The sequence below is a fragment of the Triticum aestivum genome, chromosome 6D (genome assembly GCF_018294505.1).
Source record: "Triticum aestivum cultivar Chinese Spring chromosome 6D, IWGSC CS RefSeq v2.1, whole genome shotgun sequence".
Classification (NCBI taxonomy): Eukaryota; Viridiplantae; Streptophyta; class Magnoliopsida; order Poales; family Poaceae; genus Triticum; species Triticum aestivum.
Window position 1 is genome coordinate 27005379 of NC_057811.1, and position 27643 is coordinate 27033021.

Consider the following 27643-nt stretch of genomic DNA (forward strand, 5'->3'; position numbering starts at 1 on the left):
TTATGTGCACCTGTTCATAGCATCGTAACTCTCTGCATATAGTTCCATTTCGCGTGTGTAATATATGAAAATGTTCGCCTCGTGATGCTCCACATTTTGTTAAATTGCACGATGTTCATTAGAGGCCATCTTGATGCCCAAATCTCTGGTGCAAGAGTGCTACTTGCTGTTATCTGCTGTTACTTAGCAGAACTTGGAGATTTGTTATTTTTGTATCATTTAATCTGTGTATCTTATGGGCATGAGCTCTACATGTGTTTTGTTGTATGACATGCCGTTTTTCCAGAGGTGTATGCCATGTATTTTTTTGATCTCTGTGGTGACTAGCACAAGCATGCAAACTAGGCTCCGTAATGTTTCTGATTTCAGGGACTTAGTATTTTCTCGAAGTCTTTGTCTGCTGTTGTTTTGTTGCCATGTAAACTTGATGCTACAGAGAGATCCATGCATATTTTGGAGATGTTCAGTAAGGATGTTTTGTAAATATTATTGTAATTGATCCATTCCTGCCCTTGTTTGCAATTATGGAGTGCCATAGCATGACTCAATCTTGCTCTACTTTTGCTAGAAAATATTTCTGGCAGATTGTTTACGTGTTATTCAATTTTGCCAAGCTTGTTGTAGTTGATCCATACATGCTATGCTTTTGTTATTGCCATGGATAGCTTCATAAACATGCCATCTTGCTGTAGGTATGCTTTTTTTGTCATGCATAGCTCTGTAGTGAGTGCATCAAGCTCACCAAGATGCCTTCATATTATCGTTTCTGCCATGCTCTGTTTTCTGCTAAGTCTGAGATCTGTTAACGAAACTTGCTATATTTACATGGTTGCGATCATATTTTCTGATCCTTTTTGGCTTATGGTCAGTAAGGGACTTTTGTTATATGTATTTAGTAGAACACTTCCATGCCTTGTTTTGCCATGTTAAGTTCCTGTAGCATGTTATTTTCATGCTCTGAACATTGCTACCTGATGCTGTTTTCTGTCATGTCCAGTAATTTCATCAAGTCTGTGAACCTGTTATCTTTTGCACTTTTGCCATGCTTGTTTGAAACCTGCTGTGGTGTGATTTAGCCGTAGCTCAGTGTTCATCTTTTGTCAAGCATCTCCTGTAGATTACTGTCATATGCTTTGTTGCTATGTTGGAGTGCTGTAGCATTGTTACTTGTTGCATTCTAAGTGCTATCGTACTGTTAATCGCAGATTCGTGTCTTTCTTGTTTTGCTTGCCATTTGCAAACCGTGCATCCGTTTGCGGTGATCTTTATATCAATTTCGACCGAAATCATCTCATCTTTCCAGTGGCATGCTTGGTTTGCCAAGTTACTGCCTTGTTCATCATTTTCCTCCCGGAGCACGCATACGCATCGCATATCATATCTTGCATATCATTCATGTATTGCATCATGTTGCTTGTGCATTTCTCGTGGTTGATTGTGATTTCGTTTGGTTGTGTTCTTGTTTGGATAGAGCCGGGAGACGAGTTCGTGAACGAGGAACCTGTTGAGTACGCTTACGAGGATCAAGCTTTCGACAACTCTGACAACCTTGCAGGCAAGATGACCACCCCTCGAAATCACTTCTATCTTTGCTTGTTTACTTACATACTTGTGTTACTTGTTTATATTGCTTAGCACTTAGTACTACACTTGCAATTGTTAGGCTCACTTTCATATTCCGCATTAGTGCCTAAAATTGCTAAGTAACAATTAAAATTTGTAATTGTACCTATTCACCCCCCCTCTAGGTCCATCTCGATCCTTTCACCACCCCCACTTGGGCCCATGGCCTTTGTACGACCTAGGGTTGTATTTCCCTAGCCATAGGACATGTGCCCATCCCTTGGATGCCATACATTGGTCCCTTGTAGATAAATCAACCTTGCCGCATTTTTCTTGGGTTTTGTTTTGTTAAAGTTATCCATAATATACTTCATTCCATGAGTAGGAAATTATTGTGCTCAGTATCCTATATGTCCTATCCTCATAGGTGGAGCGGCTGATTTCTTGGCCGTTTAACTGGAGAATGTGAACCTATCCGAGCAACAGGTTGCTCGAGAAATGTTCGTTTCACAAGTAGTATGAATCCCAAGATTGTCAGATATCCTATCCATAGACGGATATAGGGTGTTTTGGGTCGCTTAACTCGAGTGGACGATCTTAAGCTTCCATATGATCCAAACAGAGTTAGTTTTGAGAACACAACTCTTTTTTCAAAGATAATCCCAACTCATTACCTCATTATCTTATTTCTGTACTCATGTATTGATCCCGTTATGTCGGCGGGTCATGTTATTTTTTTAACACTTCACCATCACGACTGCCACTATCTTTTTGTGATTTGTGAACAGGCATCTCGAGAATATTAATAAAAAAACATTGAATGTCTTTATGCATATATGATTTAGCTTCACTTCTAAAATCCTCCAAGAGGAAACAAATCAAATACGATGGGAACAAACACCACCCTATATTATATTACTAGAAGAGGGCGCGCGCTTTGCCGCACCGTTTTCTCTGTAACATTTCTCTTTGTCATGTATTTGATGGTGTGTTATTCTCCTTCCTCGTAAGTATTTTTGTCGATTAAGTTTGGAGGTGAAAGATGTGGAATGAAGATGTACGATCAATCCACGTTACACTGTCCCCATGAAAAGTAAAGTATCTCAGTGAAATAAGTTTTGAATTTACAACATATTATCCAAGAACATATGTTCATTGCAAAAATGGTTCCTCTATTGCATTTCTTACATAAGTTTTAACAATTACAGGTGCAGCCGAATGATTTACACCATGTTGTCGGATCCAACTTGCAAATGTGTAGCCTTTCCACTTCATAAAACTTTGATATCATTTACAATTACATGAGCATACATATGCAAATCAAAATTTTGTTCCCTTGTAGCAATGTTCAATAAATTTAGCACTTCCAAAAAATTGAACGCGATATCAGCTTCTCATGATGCTTGTGGAGAATCTCATGGGTTCATACTTAATAGGAAATTGCCCGTGTGTTGCAACAGGGGCACACATATTCGATTGGTTCAACGTTAAGTGTCACATATATATTTACCTTTAGGATCTTCATGCACATCCCACATGCATCGACCCCTACCACGTTGCCTATTTTACTCTTGGGATCTCGACTCCATCGATACTGCAAGCAAAAATTTATGACCTCTTGAAAGAAAAAATTCAAGCGCATGAAACTAAAAGTGGTACTCACTCTGATCCAAAAGAAGTGTCACAGTTCCGAACTAACTTTGAACTAAGGTTAGTTCAAAACTGCGACACTTATTATGGATCGGAGGGAGTATCATTTTTGACAAAAATGACATGTAACTTAAGAGTAATCTATTAAAGCTTCATCTTTCTAAACAAGAGGACTTCATATGGGTACAATCGTTTATATTATTTTGTATTTTCTTGGTCATATAATAAATTTATCAAAAAGTTACCATGCAATTCTATTTATCTTCTTTTTCAACTATCTAGTGGTTATTATACATCAAAATGTTATATGCTTGTTTTCTTATTTAAGCAAGCAAATTCAGAACTAAAATCGAGGGAGCCAGTCCAACATGATTCACATAGTTACCTAGAAATCTAAGAAAGGATGGCCATTGACTGTAACTAAGTATACTTGATGTATATGAAAAAGAAAATAGCAAGAACATGTTAATTTTTTTGATCCAATCTAGGAAAAGGTTAACTAAGGCTTTAACTGAGGCAAGTGTACCAAGGACGACTTGATGATCATCATCTTTCGACACCTAACCATTCATTTCTACTAATAAAGTAGGCAAGTGATGCTCTATCTTATATATGATTTTCTATTTGTTATCAAGGTTGCATAGGAACTTACTGGTTGCATAGTGAATAAAATAAAGGCAAATTTATACGAAACAATTTTACTTGTTTATAACTCATTATCTTAAGCAATATTTTTTCCTACTATTTAGAAATAACTATATCAAACTGTTGCTTAATATTATTAGGTAATACATCCACTAGGGCATCTTGAACAAATTATTCTTTCCATTGTTACTAGGAGAGAGAAGACCGACTTTTATTTAAATATATACAAAATCTTGTTAGTATTATCATAAAATATTATGTGTGTTTGATGTTGATCAGGTTTTAGTTTGTGGAGGAAACAATTAGGTTGTCAATGATAAATCTGGTATTTTTCGCAATAAAACCTTTACCCCCCTCTCTCTCCTTACACTCTCTAATTCACAAAATCAGAATGTTGAAAAGCCATACCCCTAATAATGTTTGACATGGATTGCTAGAGATGTCCTTAGAAAATACAAATATCTACAATTGCAAAAAAGTGCACAAATCTCAAACTATATTTTGCAAGGAAGTAACATTACTTTTTCCCTTTTCGAGAAACTTCTTCTAAAAAATCGTAATTAAATTGTATTACCCTAAACCAAAGAAAAGCAACAAAGAACTAGACTGCATGCCTCATTGGATTAGTTTGTGCCACTTTGATGAAATGTATGTGTCCAGTTCTATTTCAGTATTCTTATATATTTTGATGGGGAACTCCTCAATCTAACAAATATCTTGAATGTTTTACAATAGTACATGGTTGTCTTATCTTCCATATAGATATAAGTAGAAAATTCTACATTATAAAAGGTGTCTAGCAGGTATTTTCCCTCAAATAATAGACATTCCTTGTTCATATGTACTTTAATGGTCAGATATGCCTTTTGTGTTATTTAATTCAACAATTGAATAAAATCGTGCTACGTACTTGGTAAAAGTAGCATCACTTGCAATCACAATGTTAAATCGCGGGCCAAACAACAAGGGCTCTATTTGAGGACATGGAAAGATACACATGGTATTCATTCCAAAAAAAACAAAACAAAAAACCTTGAAGAAACAAAGAAAACAAAACAAAAAGGAAAAATGGACTAAACCATCAGTAGCCAACCCACCGAACCAGGCCAGCGAGCGATCGAGCCAAGCATGAGTTAAAATACGAAGCGATAAGAAGAACTAGGCTGACCTAGGTAAAACCAGAAGCGAAAATTGTCCAGGCAAGTGTACCACGGGTCTCGCTATAAACGAGATATAGTCGCCGCAGTCGACAGATTGGTCTCGTTATAAGGGGCGCAAGAGCTCCTCATCAACGCCATATGCACCACTATGCAAACTGGCGCTCAAGGGGGTATCTCGTCGGCCGACCAAACAAGCAGGGGAGCGATCACTCGTCATGCATGTTTTTTTTTCTGGTTCTCTGGTCATTTAGTTCACAGTTGACTGGGCGGGGTTGACCGGTCCACCCTTGACCAATTGACCATTGACTTAAAAAAGTGTTTTAAAACATGAATTTACAAAATTGTTAACGAATTTCAAAAAACACACGGTTCAAAAAACTTTTGCAGAATTGACAAAAGTTCAAGAACTTGAAAACAAATTCATAAAATGAAAAAGTTTAAGAGGTTCAAAAATATTCAACAAAACTTGGAAAAAGTTCTTGAAAATTGGAAAAAAAATCACATATTTGAGAAAAATTTCATCACTAAGAAAGTTCGTAATTTAGAAAAAGTTCAAAAAATCAGAAAGTTGACGAATGAAAAAGTTCATAAAAATCCTGAAATAAAAAATCACGAATTTGAAAATTTTCGCCCATTTAAAAAAACATGATTTTGAAAAAAAATGTCGGTTTTTTGAAAAAAAGTCCATCAATTTGAAAAACAAAGTTCAAGATTATTAAAGAAGTCCATGGAATTGTAAAAGTTCACAAATTTGAAAATTTTAAAATTGTGAATAAAACTTCAAATTTAAAAAAAAGTTCACATATTTTAGAAAATAAAACATTAAAAGGGAAAAAAGAAAAACAGAAAAAGGAAAAAGAAAAGGAACAAAACAAAACAAAATTGGTTCAGAAAAACCTAAATGACAAAGAAGAAAGAAACCCCAAATAACTGAACTGGAACAGCGAACCCCGCAGCAACCCTATATGGTTCGGCTTATGCAGAACGCCTTCAAGCATTAGATAACAAAATGCACGTTAATAGGAATTGAGAAGGAGCGCCGAGTCGGACCTGGCAAAACAGGCGGTGTTAGCTGGGCTGGCCTGGTAGTACGCAGGTACGTCATAACTTGGGCACGACGCGGCCTGGGGACGACACGACATGGGCTAAACGGGTCGTACCTGGCATGTGGCACGCTAGGGGCCGTACCTGGGCCGGCACGACACGACCCGTTTATTTATTTTATTTTTTATTTAGAATTTTCTTTATATATATGGCCAAAAAATAGCATAGCAGGCCGAACAACACACCGTGCCTGGTAGGCCGGTATGCCAGCCTGATTAACCGAGGGGGCATGCCTAGGGAGCTCCTAGTCGCCGCCTTTGGCACCAACTAGGGGTCTCGACGCTCATGCAGGCACGCTATTGGTCCCGGCCCAAAACATGAGCGTTCCCTCGCTGCCCACGTAGCTTCGGTGTTGACGGGTCGCCTGGTTCGTTGCTAGCTTGTCACGGTTGACCGGTCAACCGCTGACTTTGTGAATTAAAAAATGTATGAAATTTTTTGAGAAGTTCAATGAATTTTAAAAAAGTTTACCGATTTTTTAAATATCGAATTTGGAGAAAATTCATTGATTTGGAAAAAAAAGTTCATCAATTTTAGAAAATTTCACCGAGTTTAAAAAAGTTCAATGAGTTTGAAAAAAAGTTCATTCAATTTGAAAAAGTTCATCAATTTTCAAAAGAATTCATTCATTTTTTAAAAGTTCATCGAGTTTAAGAGAGCTCACTGAGTTTGGAAAAAAGTTTACTGAATTATAAAAAAGTACATCAAAATTTAAAAAGTTCATCGAAAAATGAAAGAAACTTCATCGATTTGTAAAAAGATCCTCAATTTTGAAAAATAGTTCATTGAATATGAAAAAGTTCATCAACTTTTACGAAAAGGAAATGAAAGAACAAAAAAGAAAAAGGAAAAAAGATTAAACCGCATAAAACAGGTCCAGAAAAACCTGAACTAAAAAAAACCGATCAGAAGCTTCCCAAAACCGTTGTGAGAGCTTCTGGATGTTTGCCAAAACCAGGAACAACGAAGGAAGGGAGGAGCGTGAGCGCCTGTTTGCATGAATGCTTGTAACATGGGTGGATCCTATTTGACGTTTAAGCGCCCGTTCGCAAACAGGCGCCTGAAGGGCGTGGCTACTTGGGGTCGGCCCATTTCCCCTTCCTTTTTGTTTGTATAAAACAAAAAATGTAGATACGGAGGAAGGGAGGAGCGTGAGCGCCCGTTTACATGAATGCTTGTAACAGGGGTGGATCCTATTTGACGCTTAAGTGCCCGTTCGCAAACAGACGCATGAAGGGCGCGACTACTTGGGGTCGGCTCATTTCTTCTTTCTTTCTGTTGGTATAAAACAAAAAAATACCTATGGTATTCGAATCAGCGACCTCCCGGTCTTTCATTCACTGTGCTAACCATCCCACCGGCCTCACCTCATGTGCTCAATTATATATTCTTCACTCTTTTCTTCGTATCTCTCTTTCCTTTTTTCATTATTATTTTTGTTCGGTCTTTTATTATTTTTATTTTTTCTTTTGCTAAATTGAACGATTTTTTTACAAAATTGATGAACTTTTATTTCAAAATCGATAACTTTTTCCTAATTCGTTGAACTATTTTTCAAATTTGATGAACTTTTTCAAATCTGAAGAACTTTTTCAGAAACGATGAATTGTTTTCAAATTTGATGATTTTTTTTTACAAAATGGATGAAGTTTTTTAAAATTTGATGAACTATTTTCAAATCGATGAACTTTTTTTAATTCGATGAAACTTTTTCAAAGTCGATGAACTTTTATTTTAATTTGAGGAACTTTAAAAAAATCAATGAACTGATTTTTCGAATTTGTATGTTTTTGAAAATTGGTGAACTCCTTTTCATAAAAAAAATCAATTGTCCCAATTTTTTTCAAATAATTTGAAAATCTAATAAATAGCATTGTTGGTAGGAATACAAAGGCCAACAGGTGGCTCGAGCAGCCAAAGATGGCGCCCAGGATGTAAACTAGTAGCAAATCTATCTATAGATTTGAATGTATTTTTTACTTATGGTGTTTCATGTACTGCCTTGATAGTTGATGAATAAATCGAAAGTTTTTTTCTTGAAAAAAAAATAATCTAGGTATGTGATGTGCTTCCTTATTACATATGCGCTGTTCGTGGCTAAATTCACTAGCCTGAAACCGTGTACATCAGGTTTGGATCTCCTTCAAAGCGCACCAGCTATCCGTTTGGGTGCTTAAGGCGCCGAACAGAAGCTTCCTGACCTCTATCATCACGAGAATAAAGCCGAAATTATTAATTAAGGAGTACTCATTGCAAAAAACACTCCACTTTCCCAGGTCGCGACAAGTGACGCACATGCAGCGCGCCACTTGTCGCAACCTGAGAGTTTTCACTTTTTTCGTAGATCCGTTTATTCAAAACGTTTTATTTCTTAAACCGTGCGTCCAAATCTCGAACCGTTTTCACCATTGGATTCCTCACGTTGAGATCTTCAAAAATAGATCCCATGTTGATAGGTTTTGACGAACTTTTTTTATGAAAAAAACCGGGGCGAAAAAACTGAACCGGGAGCATGGATTTTTTCCCTTTCCGAAAGAGGCACGCCCGTGCCTCTCGCGAAATCACAACCGTGCCTCTCGTGGAAGCAAAATCGATACTCCCGTGGAAGGAAAAAAAACAGAAAACGCGTTTTTTTTTCGTTTCCGAGGCACGGCCGTGACTCTCGCGAAAGCACAACCGTGCCTCTCGCGAAAGAAAAAAAAACAGAAAACGCGTTTTGTTTTTCCCTTGCCGAGAGGCACGGCCGTGACTCTCGCGAAAGCACAACCGTGCCTCTCGCGAAAGAAAAAAAACAGAAAACGCGTTTTGTTTTTCCCTTTCCGAGAGGCACGGCCGTGACTCTCGCGAAAATACAACCGTGCCTCTCGTGGAAGCAAAATCGTGACTCCCGTGGAAGGAAAAAAAACAGAAAACGCATTTTTTTCATTTCCGAGAGGCACGGCCGTGACTCTCGCGAAAGCACAACCGTGCCTCTCGCGAAAGCAAAACCGTGACTCTCACGAAAGAAAAAAAAACAGAAAACGCGTTTTGTTTTTCCCTTTCCGAGAGGCACGGCAAAACCGTGACTCTCGCGAAAGAAAAAAAAACAGAAAACGCGTTTTTTTCGTTTCCGAAAGACACGGCCGTGACTCTCGCTAAAGCACAACCGTGCCTCTCGCGGAAGAAAAACCGTGACTTTCGCGAAAGAAAAAAAAACGCGTTTTTTCGCGCAAAAATAAAATTTTGACATTTTTTTGATCGAAAAGCTAAGAAAGACCGGGGAAAACCAAAACGTCGAAAAAACCCCGAAAAAACCGTTTAAAAAGCCGAAAACGCGTGTGGAAAAATAAAAAACAAAATCCGAATGAAGCGTCCAGAGCGCGACACGTGGCGAATGGCTGAGAGCGCGCCAAGTGATGCTGATTGTTGCGAGGCTGCCGAAGGAGCGCTCGTTAACTAGTTGCTCCCGAATAAAGCACCGAATAAGAATCGCCCCGTGCCTGGGCTGATAGGCGCAGCACGCAGGCCGGCACCGTGCCGACCCGTTTGGCCAGCTCTGACCATTTGACGACATCAATGGGCGTCAACCAGCCCATCTGAACTTCTGCAAGCCCAAGCCATCCTCGGATTCACCGGTTCTCAAAAGGAAAAAACAGAGAGATCCTCGGATTCACCACCATCTCCGGCGGCGGCGGCGGCCGCGACAACCGACTCCACCATCTTCCATCCACCCACCCGCCCGCCCGAGCAGCCAAACCAGAAGTTCCTCCCGGAGCAAGCGAGCAGGGGGCAGGCACCTTCGCGGGACTCGCCGTCGGAAGCGGCCCGCCGCCGCAGGCAGGCCAGAGGAGATGTACTGCCAGTCGTGCAAGAACGTGTACGACGAGGAGGACGCCGGGACCTGCAAGGAGTGCTACGAGGAGGCCAGCGAGACGGAGGAGGAGCTCAAGCGCGAGATCGACGACCTCCGCTCCCGCCTCCTCTTCCTGCGCCTCCCCTCCCCCACGCTCGACGCCTCCGCCGCCGGCCACTCCGACCTCCTCCTCCACGCCATCCCCGCCTCCTCCTCCTCGTCCTCGCCCTCCCCCTCCGGCGACGCCGACGGGGCCCGCCTCGACACCCCCGCCGTCCCTGCCCACCGCGTCATCCTCGTGAGCCATTTCCCCCCTTTCCCCATCTTTCCGCCATTTATATGTTTTCTTGATGCAATTCCATTCAATTCAGCCTTGGACCAGATTTTGCCAGGATAGTTCTTGATTAAATTGAATTTGAGTCTAGGCGGGTGTTCTCTAACAATTTGCAGTATCATTAGTCTGAACTGCTGCTGCCAAGACGCCCAAAATTCCAATAGTCAGTGTTCTAGTAGTATGTTAAGTTTCTTTTTTCCATGTGTTCAGCAGTGAGCACCATCTTCTCTGAACATATTCGATAGAATTTTGACACGTTTTATGTGAAATTTTATTAGAATTGAAACATGTGTTCTACTGTATGACGCATGATGTGCTGCTGACCAGCTTGTCCAATGTGACATCAGTCACCAGGGGCTGCTCTGTAGTTCACTGTATTTGACTAACGAAAATGGTTTAGAGGAAATACGTTGTTGACAGCTTGAGGCAAAACGGAGCCTGCAACATTTTTCTTGTGCTCATCAATATTTATGGGGATTTTTTTTAATTTCAAAATAGTAGGTTGAAAATAGGAACATGGATCCAAGTAGAATGACCATAAAGCTATTGAAGGGCCATTGAGTTCAGTGCCTTCGTGAACCCTGTTTAGCTCCTGCCGTGAAGAACAGATCAGTCTCCGACTCTGTAGACACACAACTCACCCACCCAGAGGGCTTGGCAGAGTCGAGTGGTTGGTTGGTCAGCGCAGCAGGACGCAGTCCTCACCTCTTGATTAGTCGGCCGAAAGCAACAGATAGAGATAGGTGTGTGTGTCATATAGTATTCTGGCTTTTCGGGCATGTTGTTGCTCATATAAAGGCCTCTCAAACATCAGCAATGATGCGGCATATTAGAAAGACAATTAAACGGAAGCAGAATCAGTAAGCTAAGAAACCGCTCCAAAGACCAAGCCATATTCTAGTTTGAACTTGACACAACGTTTCTATCTTTTTCATTCGGTGCATGTGATGAGATTCCAGGTTAAGGGTAAGCCTGCATCTGGAATAAGTCACTACACGGCAGCAGCAGAGCTACAAGAAAGTTCCTGGGCAGGCGAGGCTAAGTAATAACACACAGTATTTGTCCTTAAGGCCCAGTTTTGCTCTCACCTTCCACTGTTTTTTGCTGGGCTGGGAAAGCCACGGCTCAGGTCGTCCCCAACGTATTTCTGCCACTGACCACGCCGTCTTGAGGACTTATTTTCCTGGTGGCCATGGTAGCAAAATGAACAATCACACTGGCTTTCTCGCCTAGCCATGCCATCAATGTGGTATGTGTGATGGGTACGTGAACGGTGTGGTGATTATATGAATTTGTGTGCGTAGAGGCAGCATCTTTTCTTGCACTGCAGGATAATGCATTCTGACTTTACCATCTGCAGTTCTGCACACATAGACAAAACGATAGGAATGACTTCGCAAAGTTGAAAATGGGATGATATTTAGAGCGGCTTCCTGACTTGTGTTTATTTCCATTCACTTAATTGCAATTTCCTTATGCTGGATGATTACTGATTTGCATGATATGGCTTGCGTTTTGGAAGCAGCGAAATATTGAAATGTTAGGATACACTAAGAGTAACACACATCTAACTTATCTCTGTGTTGTGAACCAGAGGGAATCAGCTAGCAGATGTGGTAGGATAGCTGTTGAGTTGGTTTTGGAGAGGAGTTCATGTAGAATTGTCTATGGGGTGGGGTCTAATTGTATTAGGATAGGTCCAGAGGCAAAACATCCAGTATATAAGGTTGCATTATTCGGTAAAAGGGGATACATTATTTGGTAAAAAAAAAAGTATGCGTTGTCTCTCAGTTTAATCTAGCAAGAAGAATCAATCTAATCTTCCCAGTTATTCTCATGTCTCAACCTATGTCTACCCAATCCCTTGCGGCCACTGTCTGGGTATCTTCAGCATGGTAATAATCCCATGTCGATCTAAGTTCACAACAGTACGTCTCTCCCTGCTCACCCTTCTATTGCTCGGTACTGCTTCCGGCGGCCCCATGCACTTTGTGAGCACTATCTGTTAAATTGTCACCTCATCTAGCCCTGTATAGGAAGAGAGGCAAATCAGGTGTCTAGGCAGCTTCTGCCCAACTGTATAGCATCCTTGTCCTATGCATGCTTGTTTGAGTTTTTCAAGTGGAACAAAACTATTTATATAACAAATAATAATTATATGAAGACAACATACATATTTATACCACCAGGTGAAATTGTGAGTTGAGACGTGCACTATTCAGTCATAGTAGGATATTTTGTCTTGCGCTGTAAGGTTCTCCATGGTAGCTCCTTTGTCAATTTGTCAACCATTTTGGCTACGTCTTCTCATTTTTGTGCGAGTTTCAACTTTCAACCAAAATTGCTTCGGTCTAAAACCCGAAATACTTGAATCAACAGCCATTGTTGCACCATTATTCAAATTTTCAACTTTGCTCTCAGTATAAATGGTTTTAGACTAAACCCACATGGCATGTTTAAATTTATTTGTTGTTGGCTTTTTGTTCAGCAGAATCCTTCGTCAGTCTATGATGTTTTCCAGTACAGTACTTAACTTTCGTGCTAGTGAGATGCATAGCTATCTGATAGCAAGCAGCAAATTGCTTTAACTCCGATTTATTTGTCTTGTATTTTGAAGATTGTCACCATTCTCTTATTTCCCTGCCACCTTAAGTCCACATTAACTAGTTATTACTCGACACATTTCACATTTGTGAATTATTACTGATTTGCTTATGCTAGTTTGCCACAGTATGAATGTATCTCTTTGTTAAACCGAGTTTCTTTTTCGAACAGGCCAGCAGGTCTCCAGTTTTCAGAGCAATGCTTGACAGTGAGATGGAAGAGAGCCGGAGCGGCGTCATCAAGATGTACGACGTGTCCTATGATGTCCTCCGTGCTTTCGTCCACTACATGTACACGGGGGAGGCTCTCCTGGACGAGCAAATGGCCTGCGATCTCCTGGTGTTGGCCGAGAAGTATGAGGTAAAGCACCTGAAGACCTACTGCGAGAAGTTCATCACGTCCAAGGTGAACAACGACAACGCCATCGTCCATTACGCGTTTGCGCACCGGCACGGCGCGAAGCAGCTGCTTGAGGCCTCCATGTCGGCGCTCATGGATAGCATGCCCACGCTGGCGGAGCGGGAAGAGTACAAGGAGCTCGTCGAGAGGGACCCGAGGATCCTCGTGGAGATCTACGAGACCTATGTAAGCCGACAGGACAATACTGCCGCCGAGAGGGATTCAGATTGCTGCTGTAGAAAGTGATAGCTGAGGGTAAAATAAAGCTATTCTAACCAATCGTTTGCATATGAATTCAGTAAAGTCCCAGCTATTCCAAATATAACAGCATAACCAATCGTTTGCATAAAATTCGGGTCTGGTGAGATATATCTTGATGCTATTATGGATCGTTGCCCAGATTTCAGAATGGATCGAAGTTGACTGAAATAATTATTTCCAATATTTTGTATTTGTGTTCTTTTGCCCTATACATACCCGCATTTTTGTAAAATTATTGCTTGGTGTGATGCTCTGGCAAACCATCTGAGTGAGGTACTTTCAAATTGTACATGCCTACAAAGGGGGCACATGCCACCCAAGAGGCCAAGACGGTGAAGCCTATCCACCGCCCAAACACGGGTTTGGATGATCAACCACAAGAAAATAGTGCGTCCAGACGTCCAGTTCTTCCAAATGACCTCTTTTATGGGGGAAACCACAATGTTTTGGAACTGGATGATGTAGGCCGAGGAGGAGTACGTGTTGTTGGCCGTTTGCATAGACGTGTTGTTCCGCAAGCTTGGTGGACACACCAATTTCTCTTGGAGATCTAAAAGATGGCCAGCGCGAGTCTTTCGGACGCATTCCCGTCAACCATGGCATGTTCCAAAAGCTTGCCAACCCCCCCCCCCCCCCCCCCCCCCCCCCGTGGTGGGGGTAGAAACGTTCCATATCTTCATTGTCACATGAGTTGCCCAAGTCTCCACATGATTTGATGGACGTCATGTGAGACTGTTTTGTTCCTAGTCACTACACACGAGACCTCTTCAAGAAACTCCAACTGCTCAAGCAAGGAATGAAGAGTGTCAAAGAGTAATGCAAAGAAATGAAAATTGCCATGATCCGAGCAAACATGACCATGGCCAAGGAACAAACCATTGCAAACCTCGGATTTTGAACCGTACACCAATTTGATTGAGTTGGCCCATCAAGCCACGAAGGTAGAGAGATAAGAGCAAGGAGACTTCAGATACTCGATACACCCTCAAGTAGTGATCCCTCAATCTCCAAAACTCCGACAACTCAATCAAGTCAACCTACAAATACCTACAAACAACGTTCAACATCAAGTGCCACCATGGCCTCCACCAACAATAAAAGCAAGATTGAATGCTTCACTTGCAACGGTTGTGGGCACAAGACCTATAAGTGTCCCCCAATAAGCACACCATGGTGATCAACAAAGGAAGAATCTGTAAGTGAAGGTGAATTGGAAGCTTTTGAAAGATGTTGCTAGGCACCAAGATGTCAACAAATAAGAAGATTATGAAGTCTATTGCGAAAATGATTTGAGCCCAACTCTTGTTGTCTTGAAGACCTTGACCATCCAACAACAATATCAAGCCAAACAACATTGCAACCTCTTCCACCCCAAAGCCTGCATTAATGGACAATCCATCAAAGCCATAATCGATGGCGGAAGTTGTCACAACTTGGCAAGTGTGATGTTGTTTCCCATGGTTGTTTGCCACCTACTCGTGGGAAGACCATGGAAATATGAGCGAGGAGTCATCCAAAATGGACGCACCAACTTTATAGCCTTGAAGGAAGCACAAAGTAGTGCATCCTCCGTCCTATGTCACCAACCCATATTCATTGCCGACAAGACTCGAGCGTCGAGAAGAACTACACAAGAAATTGAGAGAAGATGAGTAAGGGAGCGAGCCACTTCAAAGTAAGTGGGTGCCACAAGCCAAACATGAGTGCATCCATGATGAGTGCTCATAAGAAAAGGGCCTTTTAGCTACCAAATCCGAGTTGAGTAAACTTAGTGAGAACCCATCAATCCTTCATTTTGTACTCATGTAAACCCCTCACACACTTTGCCTAGCTCTATATCTCATGTTTTGTGGGAGTTCACCAAAGTTTTCCCATCAGAGATACCACCGCGACTTCCTCCTCTACGAGGCATCGAACAACAGATTGACCTCATACCCGTCACTCCACTTCCGAACCGTCCATCTTACCACGTGTTAAGACGAAACAAAGGAAATACTATGTCAAGTACGTAAGCTATTTGACAAGGAGTAAGTACGCGAAAGCTTAAGCCCGCTGATACGTCTTAAATGTATTCGTAATTTTTGTAGGTTCAATGCTTTAATAACACTGAATATGCATGTTGTTATGATTTACTTGAATTATAACATATTAATAAAGTATTAAGTGCCAGGTCTTCTTTTTTAAGTGCTTTTGTTCCAAGAAAAATAGATATTTTACACTTTGCCTAGCTCTACGGGGAAAATTTGAAAAATAAAAAACAAGAGTTTTATAATCTTGCCTTATTCTTAATATAATTTATGCTCTTTTGAAGCATCTCACGGTATGGTTAAGCATGAAAGATTGGCTTGTTTTTTTCCTTTTACTTTTTACTAGTCTATTCTTATGTTATTTTTTTCTTTCCTTCCATGGATTCTTTGGTCAACAGTTGTATACTTGGCAACTTGCCGCAGCTTGTGCCTCCCTTGGCAATTGGTTGTAGCAGATTAAGCACTAAGCTTGCTGCCAGTAACAATATGCTTTGCTAAAAAAAGCACATCATATCTTGCAACAGAATATTTCAACATTGGTCAGCTAATCCGGATAAAAAAAATGGTCCATCCAAGATTTGAATTAAAATTTTGTTGTACAGTAGGTCACACAAATGGTTCAAGAAGCAAAACATGGGCCATCTAAAATTAAATGGAAATGACATTGTGCGACAGTGATAATAGCCGCTCTAGTCTTTTACCATGGCATTTGTTGCAAGGCTCCAGAACAGTTAACTTAACTGTAGATGGAACTTTATTCTCAATGTATGTTCTGATAGCCGAGAGCGTCCTAGGGGTTTCCACGAGAATAGGATCCGCCATGGGAACACACCAATTGTCGCCGCCTTCATCATAACACCTATTCCCACAAATGGTGTCCAATGTAAGACACTCAAGTGACACCGCGTTCTTGAGAATATAACATGTCAGTTCAATCAAGCACTTCGCAGAGCTGAAACCACTGATCTTCACGCTCTTGAGGTGGCCATGGTGGTGCTCAGGCATGTGCCTCAGTTGTGAATCCACAAAAATCGATTCATGCACCATACGCCGCTGAGTCACCTGACAATAAAAAGGATAATATGATTCAGTTAACTGGACCCAGACTGATCGGATGGCGTTGCAGGACGAATTAAATGAACAGCGCCACAGACTTACATCTAATGTCAAAGTCTCCAGGGAAGGAGAAGCATCCAGGAAAGAAACCAGAGAAAAATAGTCATATGCCCCGGAACCGTTTGGTTCTAATCTCAAAACAATGGTCAGGTGCTTAAGGTAGAGGAATTTGGTAGGCAGCATTGGTGCATCAACCACCTGCGCGCACAAAACTTCATGTATCAGATACACTCTGCACAAGATATTATGACTAATATAATATGTATATATATATATCTAACCTACAACACATTATCTTGTAGAGAATATATACCTCACGCTGTGATTCTATGTAAAGAGTTTCAATATTTGGCAGAACGGGTGGTAGCTTGGCACGGGCATCATAGATAAGATTGCTTTGTACCAAGTATAGTTTCTTCATTTGCCATGTTTCCACAAGTGAGAAGTCTAACCTGCATCCTGATCTAAGGCGGAGACTAGAGAGATTTGGAGCTTTGCTCTCTATCACTCCCAATCTCTGGCATACTAAAATATGAAGCCCGCTGAGCCGCTGCAGGGCACTAGATAATTTCAGACATTTAATCTCATCACAACCAGTAAGATGTAATAGCTCCAAAGCAAGCGAGTTGGAAAGAAGGCGCTCTAACTCATTCCATGTGATGCTCAAATGACAGAGGTACAGGCGTGTTAGGCTTCTCAAGGGGCCAAGTTCAACTATGCGATGGAGGACACAGAGACCAAGTCTAAGGCACCGAAGCGAGTTTCCAACCCTGTCAGATAAAAGCGCGCATGGGAAGTTGTATGTTCTCTTTGCTCCAGACAACGGGCATGGGAAGTTGTATTTTCCAGTTGTTTGAGACATTGATGCAGACAACATGAAGGTGAGTTCTTCAAGCCCAGGCTTAAGAGCAATTTGAAGCCAACTGTCAAGATAACTGAAGTCATCGAGCCCATTCATTCGAGCGTAGTCAAGCTTGAATGTTTTCAAGCTGCCTTTGTGTTCCCTGAGAATGCAGTCAATCTTGTGGTGGACATTCTCTCCACTCGCACTTTCTTTCGAGCCAATTGTATCGTTATTAAAGATGAGGCCGGAATGGTATCTCCACGAATGTAAAAAGGGAAAGCCAATTGTATCCTTATCAAAGATGAGATTGGGATGGTATCTCCACGAATTTAAAAAGGCGTGAGATGCGCAAGCAGCACGAGCAGCTTCACGCATTGGCATTAAGGAGTGTATACGAAACAATATGTCCTGCACACACAAGCATGGGATAATAAAAGGTCAACATTGAGAACCTAAGGTCATTAGTTCAACCGGAGAAAGAAAAACAGTAGAACCACATGGAGCAGTGCAAAGGAACATGTAGCCCCCCACACAATTGCACAGGGTGCGCTACTTTAGATAGTAGGCAGTGCAAAGGCACTAACTTTGCTAGGGAAACTCAGCAACCCATAGAGAAGTTTTGCTAACAGTGTTAAACAAACGGCAAAGATAGCATATCTGAATGGCACACCATTAAACAGAATCTGCCAATCTAGCAGTTACACATCCTATGATAAACCAGAACCGGGGTAACTAAGATGAAGAGATAATTGTTCAAGAAGACCATAAAGATGAAGAAAAGGGCAAGCAATGCAGAGTTCAATTCATAAATCCAAAATTTGTTATGGATTTAGGTAGCACAAAATTGCACAAAAGCTAAAAAATCAAACCTATGGCATCTATATATAGAACAATTGTGAAAAATCTTGTTATCTTTTTATAGATTTATTTATTTAGGCACCGCAATAGAAGAATCGATGATTTGGAGAGGTTGTGAAGCAGGTGGAAAGATGAATCATTTCTCCAATTTCTTCTGTAATGACTATGCCAATCAATGATCGCTCGAACTTTGTTACAGCACAAGACGACCAAAAAAAGAAATTTTCTCTGTCACATCAGTATATATGTGACCAAAAGGATCTTTTCTCTGTTTGCAAATCGTAATACCATGCAGCTAGCCGAGCATAGTCACGAGAATTAATTAGTCTGATGAGAGTAGTCGCAGTGATATCATGCTTGCGATCATCAAAACTTCACCGCCTCCGTACCTCAGGAAGCGCCTTGATTACCGTTCTCCTAATTTTACCAGATTGAGAATCATCGCCATCGTCATCTTGTTGACAGGGCGATCCCTTCCTTTTACCCGTCCTTGAGGCCGTAAGCCGACGACCTGCGACAGGGAAAAAAAAGGAGTATGGTCACGGATTCACGGTACCCTAGCGGCCTAGACATGGATAGAAGAAAGCATAAAATTCACCCAATCTGTCGACATCTTTTCTTTTCCCCACCTGAAACTCCCCCTTGCTGACGCCGCGGCCGGTCGCTCTGCAGAGACACGAGCCTGTTCAGCCCTAGCATCCCCATGGACGAGCAGACGACGATACCTTCCTCCCTCGGATCGGATCTGGCCGAGAAAGCACTTCAGATCTCAACTCCCTCTCGAGCTCTCCTTATCAATCTCTGTTTTTGGTCGAGAAATCACTTCTGTTCTTGAACTCAGCTTCGAGCAGGCGCCGGAGCCGACGGGCGGGCGGCGGCGGGGCTATCAACTGCTAGTAAGTACGGAGAGTATATGCTTTTTTCTTTCCTTCGGGTGATGGACAGCTGCGATGAGGCCTGCCCAAGATACCTTCTTCCCAGGGATTCTTGTCAGGATTGCTCTCTCTTTCGAACTGTCACGATCTTTAAGAGCGCCTCCAGCCGAACTCCTAGAAGGCTTCGACTCCTCAAAATTCATGTGTTCTTTTTTAATTCCCTTTTTTATAAGATAATAAGTTGGGCAGCTATGTGCGCCGGCGCGCTGGCCCAACTGTTGGGCCGGTCGAGCCCCAGCCGTTCGATGCAGCGTGCGATGCAGTCCCTTCAACCGCCAGATCAGATCCTCCGCCTGATCTGTGGTTTTCTTCCCCAAATCATGTCACCGTGCGCGGAGAGAAGAAAAGCCGAAAGCGAGCACCACCGGCCTTCACGCGCCGTGCTTGCAACTCGTCTCCGTCGTTCGCATCCCTCATCGCCGGCCCCTCATCGCTGACCGTCGTGTTTTTGCAGCTCATCGCCATGACGGGTCGCCGCTTCGACTTCACGCCGTTGTAGCACCGGCTGCAGTTCACCACCCCAATGGTTGCAACGCTAGGTGCGCCGTCGGACACCCTCGCCGACGACGCTTGCCGTCGGGTGCATCCCGCTTGCATCGTCATCGTCTCCCTGGTTGCCACTTCCATCTATCGCCATCGAAGCAAAATAACTCATTGGTGGAAGCTTTGCAAGTTGCCAGTTGCAACAAATCAGAGCTCCATCGTCGACATGCACCTTATCTGAAGACCTCCGGCCATCGGCGATGCAGCAAAATTGGTCGTCGGTTGTAGCAAAAACTAACAAAGTTTGTAACAAATGGTCGCCGATGAAGCTTTTTTTCATGGCCATTGAAGCTTTTTCACTCACCGGATGAATCTTTTTCATGCACTGGTTGAAGCTTTTTCCGTTTTTGCTACAAACACGAAGACGGCAAAAGTGTGGCCGGCGACGACGGTTGCGAATTTGTTGCAACCGGCAGTGGAAAAAGCTACCTCCGGCGACCAAATTTGCTACAACGGGTGTGCGGTGGTGCAACCGGAGCATGGGTGGTGCGACGAGCCGGCGACATAGGTGACCACGGCCGGCAACAACGCGGGGGGGAAGGAAGAAGAAAACACAGCCACGGGAGGGATGCGGCTGGAGGTAGGGGATGAAGGTGTGCGGTTGGAAAAAGATAAGGGAGGAGGGTGCGATCTACGTGGGGCCTAAAAAACGCGTCTCACATGGGGGTGCTGTTTTGGTGGGCGTGGGATGCCAGCGAGGCTCGCGGCCGGCGGAAAATTCGGCCGGCGCACCGGTCACAATCGTTTCCCTAATAAGTTGGCGAACTCCCAGAACCTTTAACAAAAGTGTTTGCCGCCTCTCAAAGTTGAGAGAGCAAAATCAAGCCTTAGCAAAAGATTTCCTCTCTCTTACACGACCGCCTCTTTCTCTTATTCGGCTGCATGCACGGCGTCGCCTTGTTGTGTTCTTTGCCTTCAACGACCACCCCGCACCCGGTTGACACCCCGTGGCCCCGCCAACCTGCGGCTGCCAAATTTTGATGAACACCCGCAAACTTTTCTTTTACACTTTTGTCTTCTTGTGGTCTTTGCCCACGACGGCGCTTCTATTCATCGTCCCTAGCTTGGCGGCGTTCCCCTTGTCATCTCCAGTCACACGCAACGAAACTCCTACACCTACGTAACTAAGTTATGGAAATTGTCTCATAAATCTCTCTCCTCCCCTTGATTTTCAGGGTGGCCCCCCTTCCGCTAAAACTTGCCAAATAATATCGTACACTAAATTTCATAACTATTTCACATAGGCGTGGCAAAGCTCCACTAGCAAAGGTGCAACACACGCGAAGAAACACCTACAAAGGAAAAGCTCATGTACACTAAGAAAATGTACATGAAAAGTGGTCGTCGGCCATCTTTGCCGATTCGGATGAATTTCATTATGGACCACGCCATTGTGCCACTAAGATAAAGATGAGTGGAAGAAATCATTCAGATGAGCGCCCAAGTCATAGCCCGTGTAGGAGGAATTTTGGCTACTTTCTCGACTACTTCCTCGCACACTTATGTCACACACGGTAATTCTGTCAAATTGCTTCCGTGCTACATCTATCCTAGGTCCTAGCTAACTCATGGATACCATATAGTGACGTGAAGTCGTCGTTGGCCATGTGGAAAGAAGAAGGAAGAAGGAAGAAGAAACAGGAGAGACTTTTCCATGTGGGGTTTAGTTCGTTTGAGGAGTTTGTTCATGTTCACGGTTTTTTAGTTCCTCAAATTCAGTTAAGGTTTGAGTAGAAGTTTGAAGAGTTATATTTTAGGAGTTCGGTCAGAGATGCCTCAACTAGGCTATTCCTATGTCACTGGGTTCGGTCATATTTTGGTCATCTCTCTCTCTCTCTCTCTCTCTCTCTCTCTCTCTCTCTCTCTCTCTCTCTCTCTCTCTCGTTCCATGATAGACGATATGTATTCCACTAGTATTGAAATTTCTCATCTCTAAAAAAGCTTTCTCCACCCTTTATAGATAAAACAAACCACGATGTCCATACAGTATGTTTAGGTACTGAGAAAAAATAAACAATGGCCTGCAAGGGCAACAATACAAACATGCCCTAATGAAAAAATATGGAAAAACGCCACGAAGAGGCCAACAAATCAATGGGTAGAAGGCATTGCAAGGCGGCGCCCTGCCACAATCAGAGCGCCCATCATGCCGCCTAACCTATCTCGGCCTTGTTGCCTAGAGAGCGGATGTTAGTGCTGCAAAAGGCTAGAAATTTGAAAATAAAGTCTTGTTACACGTCGAAAGAAGACCTACTCGTCTTGTTACACGTCATCCAAAGGGTCCATGTCATCATCACAAACACTAACCAAAAGAGGTGTCGCCTCGTACTACTATGGTTGGCCTGAGTTTCCAGAAACTCAGCCAGGTCCTGGGCTCCCACTCAGGCCCGAGAGCTTCATAGACAAAGCTCCAAAGGAAACATGTAGCGGGTAGACGAAGAAGATGTGGGTTTCATACTCCAGAACGCCACAAAGAGGGCAAAGCCCATAGCTAGGCCCTTGCCGCTTAACCATTTCCATTCCCGATGGGAGGCGACCACATAGAAGCTGCCATACGAAAATCTTGATCTTCTATGGAAGGGACGTTTTCCACAGAGGTGTGGTGCATGCACGAGTCAGCTCACGGTATAGAGTATGATATGCCGAGCTGACAGAGAAGAGCCCTGATGGGGCCAAGTGCGAAGATATGACGTCTAGATAGTCTGGAAGTATTGGTGAGAGGGCCGCCCGAAGGTTGGGCCAGCTACGGTTTGCTCATGCCCAAATGTTTGTCGGAACGAGACATTCCAATTCCCATCGTGGGCGCACGAGGCAACGAAAATCATCGGGTCCAAGCAAATAGCAAACAGATTCGGGAACTCGGCACAAAGTGGAGATCGTCCCAGCCATAGATCTAGCCAGAAGAGGGTCCCGTCTCCATTGCCTATGGAGATGAAAAGTCCAAGTCAAATCTCATGCCAGCGATGGATCTAACCAGAAGGGGGTCCCATCTCTAGTGCCTATGGAGATGGAGAACAAGTCGAATCTCATCCTTCATTGACTACATAGACTTCCATAATGGGACCCCTTCTACGCTCACAAGTGAGAAAAGGGTAGCCTTGCAAGTACTTGGCTTTAATAAGCTGCAGCCACAAGCCCCCGTCGTCCCTGATAATCCTTCAAACCCATCTCAAAATCAAGGCCAAATTCATGCGATGGGACACAGGAATACCTTATTTGTACTCTTTTGAAGCATTTTCACGATAATCCCTGAAAATAATTGTATCCTCTTACCTTATTCTTAAAATAATTTTTGTGCTCTTTTGAAGCGTCTCACGGTATGTTCAAACATGAAAGATTGGCTTGTTTTTTTTCCTTTATACTTTTTAAAATAGTATTTTTTGGGTCAAGAGTTGTATTCCTTGGCAACTTGCCGCAGCTTGTGCCTCTCTTGGCAATTGGTTGTAGCAGATTAAGCACTAAGTTTGGCTGCCAGTAACAATATAGTTTGAGAAAAAAACCACAGCACATCTTGCAACTGAGTATCTCAACATTGGCCAGCTAATCCTTGCAACCATATCAACGAAAAAGGGTTTCCCACCGCTTTATATTATAAAGCAACCGCACCAAGATGCGACAACATCAAAGGTTCAAGGTTCAAAGGAAAGCAAGGAGTGCAACAAGGTACAAAATAGGTTCAGCTGGGGCACAGCACAACAAACCCTTGCAACCATATCAACATGCCACACCAGGAAAAATATAAAAATGTCCATCCAAGATTGAACTAAAAATTTGTTGTACAGTAGGGTCACACATAAATAGTTCAAGATACAAAACATGGCTCATTTAGAACTAAATGTAAATGACACCATGTCACGACTGCGATAATACCCGCTCTAGTCCATTAGCATGGCATTTGCTGCAAGGCTCCAGAACAGTTAAGTGAACTGTAGGTGGAACTTTATTCTCAATGTGTGTTTTGATAGCCAAGAGTGCCCAAGGAATTTCCATGAGAATGCCATCCGTCATGGGAGTACACCAGTTGTCCTCGCCTTGATCATCACACCTACTCCCATATATGGTGTCCAATGTAAGACACTCAAGTGACACCGCGTTCTTGAGAATATAACATGTTAGTTCAACCACGCACTTCGCAGAGTTGAAACCGCTAATCTTGACGTTCTTGAGGTGGCCATGGTGGTGTTCAGGCATGTGCCTCAGTTGTGAATCCGCAAAAATTGATTTATGCACCATACGCCGCTGAGTCACCTGACGATAAAAAGGATAGTATGATTCAGTTAACCGGACCCAGACTGATCGGATGACTTTGCAGGCTGAAATAAATGAATAGAGTTACCGCCTTACATCTAATATCAAAGTCTCCAAGGAAGGAGAAGCGTCGAGGAAAGAAACCAGAGAAAAGTAGTCATATGCTCGGGAAACAATTGCTCCTGATCTCACAGTGATGGTCAGGTGCTTAAGGTGGAGGAATTTGGTAGGCAGCATTGGTGCATCAACCACCTGCACAAGAACGATGTCATGTATCAGATACACCAGATACTAGCCTAATTTAACCAAATATACCGCTGGCCTACAACACCCTACATTGTGGAGAATATATACCTCTCTCGATGATTGTATGGCAAGAGTTTCAATATTTGGCATAAGGGATGGCAGCTTGGCACGAGCATCACAGATAAGGTTTGTTTGTTGCAATTCTAGTTCCTTTATTGGCAATGTTTCCACAAGTGAGAAGTCTAACCAGTTTCCGCAAAGGTATAAACCGGAGAGATTTGGAGCTTTGCTCTCTATCACTTTCAGTCTCTCGCACGCTAAAACACTAAGCGCGCTGAGCCGCTGCAGAGCACAAGGTAGCTTCAGGCATTCAATCTCAGGGCAACTAATAAGATCCAGTAGCTCCAAAGTAAGAGAGTTGAAAATAAGGCACTCTAACTCATTCCATGTAATGCTCACACGCCACAGATACAGGCTTTTCAGGCTTCTCAAGGGGCCCAGTTCAACTGTGGGATGGAGGGCACAAAATTGGAGTCTAAGGTACCGAAGTGAGTTTCGAACCCCGGCAGATAAAAGCGAGCATGGGAAGTTGTACTTTCGCTTCGTTTCAGACAACACGAGGGTGAGTTCTTCGATCCCTGGTTTAAGAGCAATCTGAAGCCAACGGTCAAAATAACTAGTGCCGCTGAACCCGCGCGTGCCATAGTAGTCAATGTTGAATGTTTTCAAGCAGCCAGAGTGGTTCCTGAGAATGCGGTCAATCTTGTCGTCAAAATTCTCTCCACACGCACCTCTCTTCAAGCCAATCGTATCCTTAGTGAAGAGGAGATTGGAATGACATCTCCAGGATTGGAAAAAGGTGGGAGATATGCAAGCAGTACGAGCAGCTTCACGCATTGGCAGTAGGGAATGTATGCGAAACAATATGTCCTGCACACACAAGCATTGGATAAAATCAAGATTGAGATTGTGAGGCACATTAGCTCGACTGGAAAAAGAAAATCAGTATAACCACACAGAGTAACATCGTACCCCAGGTAGCCCTCCACACGGTTGCGCAGGGTATGGGTTAATTGATCAAGACCATAAGGGCAAAGAAAAAGTCGAAAAATACAGAGTTCAGTGCATAAATAAAATGATGTATTCTGGATTCAGGTAGCACAAATTGCACATAAGGAAAAAACAATTAAATCTATAACATCTAGAGCACAGCTGTGAAATCTTGTTATGGTTTTACAGGTTTTAGATACCACGGTAGCAGAATCAATGCTTTGGAGAGGGTCGTGATCGAAACGGTAGCAGAATCAATGCTTTGGAGAGGGTTGTGATCGAAGCAGGTGGAAAGATGAATCATTTTTCCAATTTCTTCTAGAATAAATATGCAATCATTGATCGCATGAAGTTTGCGACAGCACAACACTAGCGTCATATATAGTGCTAGTCGTCGCTCCTTCTGTTAATTTCTATAAGCCCTGCAAAATCAGAGTTTTGACCATCATTTTTCAGCTCCGTCTGTTGACAGTTAGAAAATCATAATGGTCGGCAAGTGCTTATGAATACGAACCCAGGCGTATCAATTTTGAAGCACATGACTCACAGTTTACTACTCCCTTTGTTCGGAAATAAGTGATGTTGTTTTAGTTGAAACAACGTCACTTGTCTCCGGAAGTTGCACCTTCTAAGAAAAGAAGAGTAATTACAAAAACACACGAGTTACAGTAGTAGGAGTACAAATTAGCAGATAGAAGAGTTACAGTTACTAGAACGAATCGTCGAATTTCTCACTCATTCAGTAAAGACCGTCCTTTTGGTGTCAACGTTAGGATGCGACCAGAAATATATTTCCTCTATTTATAAATCCCTCCCTCGGTCCGGAAAAACTTGTCGCTCAAGCGGATGTATCTAGCATTGGCGGTATTATGCTTAGCGTAGTCCCGATCGAGAATTAGTCTGATAGAGTGATGGGAGTAGTCCCGATGTCATGATGCATGCTACTATTGTTGTTGCAATAATCAGAATTCAACGCATCGGTAGTGGGTACCTCGGGAAGGTCTGGGATTGAGCTCCGCGTTGCTTTGCCGGACTGAGAATCGCCATCGACGCCGCCTTGTTCTCCACAGGTGGATCCCTTTCTTTTACCCGTTGTCGTTGAGGCCATGAGCCGACCTGCGCTGCGACGGAAGGAAAAAGGGGGTCGTTATGGATGGATATATACAAGAAAAAAGCAGAGAAGGCGCCCGATCTGATCGTGAGTAAACCTATATATATGCAGGCAGGGTGTCACCCACCTGAATCTCCCCGTTGCTTCCTCGCGCCAAAAAAGGTTAGAGCTCTAATGAGCGAGTGGCCGACGAACGAACCCTTCCTCCCTCGGATTGGATCTGGCAGCAGCTCGATTGCCCTCCTCCAGATCTCAACTCCTATCCAGCTCTGCTCTCCTTGTCTATCCTTGTTTCTGGCTCCGTTTTGTACTCACCTTCGAGCCGGCGACGGAGCCGTCGGGCGGGCGGGGCTACCAAGTGCGAGTAATTTTTAGGGGATCTTTTTTATTTCCTTTTTCTTGACAAAATAATTTCATTTTCTTCCAGATGATTGTGCGGTATGCGACGGACCGGCCCATGGTCTGCTCTTCCCACACCACGACTAGTCAAAATAATTGTCTGGAAAAAGGACTAGTCAAAAAATGTTCAAAATTTTCGAAAAAGTTCAGGAATTAAAAATGTAAAAATCTGGACAAAACCCAGCCCCAAAGAAACAAAAAAAAAACCCACAGAAAACAGAGCAACAAAAAAAAGCAAAGAAAGAAAAAACAGAAGAAAAAGCTCGGAAGCTTCCTATTACCGGTAGGAAAAAGCCGAGCGTACATGAGCTGGCACATCGAATAGCGACAACCCCTCCTGCACATTTTTACATTTTATGTATACATCAGGAAATTTTTATACATGTTTAACATTTTTGTAATACATGATCAACATTTTTAGAAATGTATGTTTCATGACTTTTCTCATACACATTGTACATTTTTGGTATATACCAGGAATATTCTTTAATACATGCTTAATATTTTTTAAAATATATGATTAACAGTTTTTAATATATATTTTTAGAAAAATATGTTCAAGTTTTTTAATATATGTTCTAGATTTTTCATATAAATTAGGAGCATATTTTCGGTACACATTTATTATTTTTTAAATAGATGATTAACATTTTTTTTTCAAACTTGTGTGTTTCATGACTACTTTTGTTATACACATTTTTCATTGTCTGGTAC

General features: G+C 42.6%; 3 protein-coding genes across 5 annotated transcripts; 1 reads left to right on the forward strand and 2 right to left on the reverse strand.

Moving 5' to 3' along the window:
• The first annotated feature begins 9784 nt into the window (after positions 1-9784).
• Positions 9785-13735, forward strand: LOC123143220 (BTB/POZ domain-containing protein At4g08455). Its single transcript, XM_044562063.1, has 2 exons — positions 9785-10252; positions 13064-13735. The coding sequence occupies exons 1-2, from the start codon at positions 9953-9955 to the stop codon at positions 13535-13537; spliced, it is 774 nt and encodes a 257-aa protein (XP_044417998.1). The 5' UTR covers positions 9785-9952; the 3' UTR covers positions 13538-13735.
• A 2373-nt stretch (positions 13736-16108) lies between these two features.
• On the reverse strand, positions 16109-19436 carry LOC123140883 (uncharacterized). 2 transcript variants are annotated; one of them, XM_044560145.1, is made up of 5 exons: positions 19027-19436; positions 18787-18908; positions 17009-17947; positions 16738-16893; positions 16113-16641 (listed from the first exon to the last, which is right to left on the reverse strand). In XM_044560145.1, the coding sequence occupies exons 1-5, from the start codon at positions 19100-19102 to the stop codon at positions 16228-16230; spliced, it is 1707 nt and encodes a 568-aa protein (XP_044416080.1). In that variant the 5' UTR covers positions 19103-19436; the 3' UTR covers positions 16113-16227. The 2 variants fall into 2 exon arrangements, with proteins under 2 accessions (XP_044416081.1, XP_044416080.1); XM_044560146.1 differs by lacking the exon at positions 17009-17947 and having other exon boundaries at positions 16109-16641.
• Positions 19437-23476: 4040 nt separating this feature from the next.
• On the reverse strand, positions 23477-26892 carry LOC123140884 (uncharacterized). 2 transcript variants are annotated; one of them, XM_044560147.1, is made up of 5 exons: positions 26658-26892; positions 26411-26535; positions 24478-25299; positions 24220-24375; positions 23477-24123 (listed from the first exon to the last, which is right to left on the reverse strand). In XM_044560147.1, exons 2-5 carry the CDS (start codon positions 26525-26527, stop codon positions 23728-23730), a joined length of 1491 nt encoding a protein of 496 aa, XP_044416082.1. In that variant the 5' UTR covers positions 26528-26535; positions 26658-26892; the 3' UTR covers positions 23477-23727. The 2 variants fall into 2 exon arrangements, with proteins under 2 accessions (XP_044416082.1, XP_044416083.1); XM_044560148.1 differs by lacking the exons at positions 26411-26535; positions 26658-26892 and adding an exon at positions 25402-25822.
• Between the last annotated feature and the right edge of the window lie 751 nt (positions 26893-27643).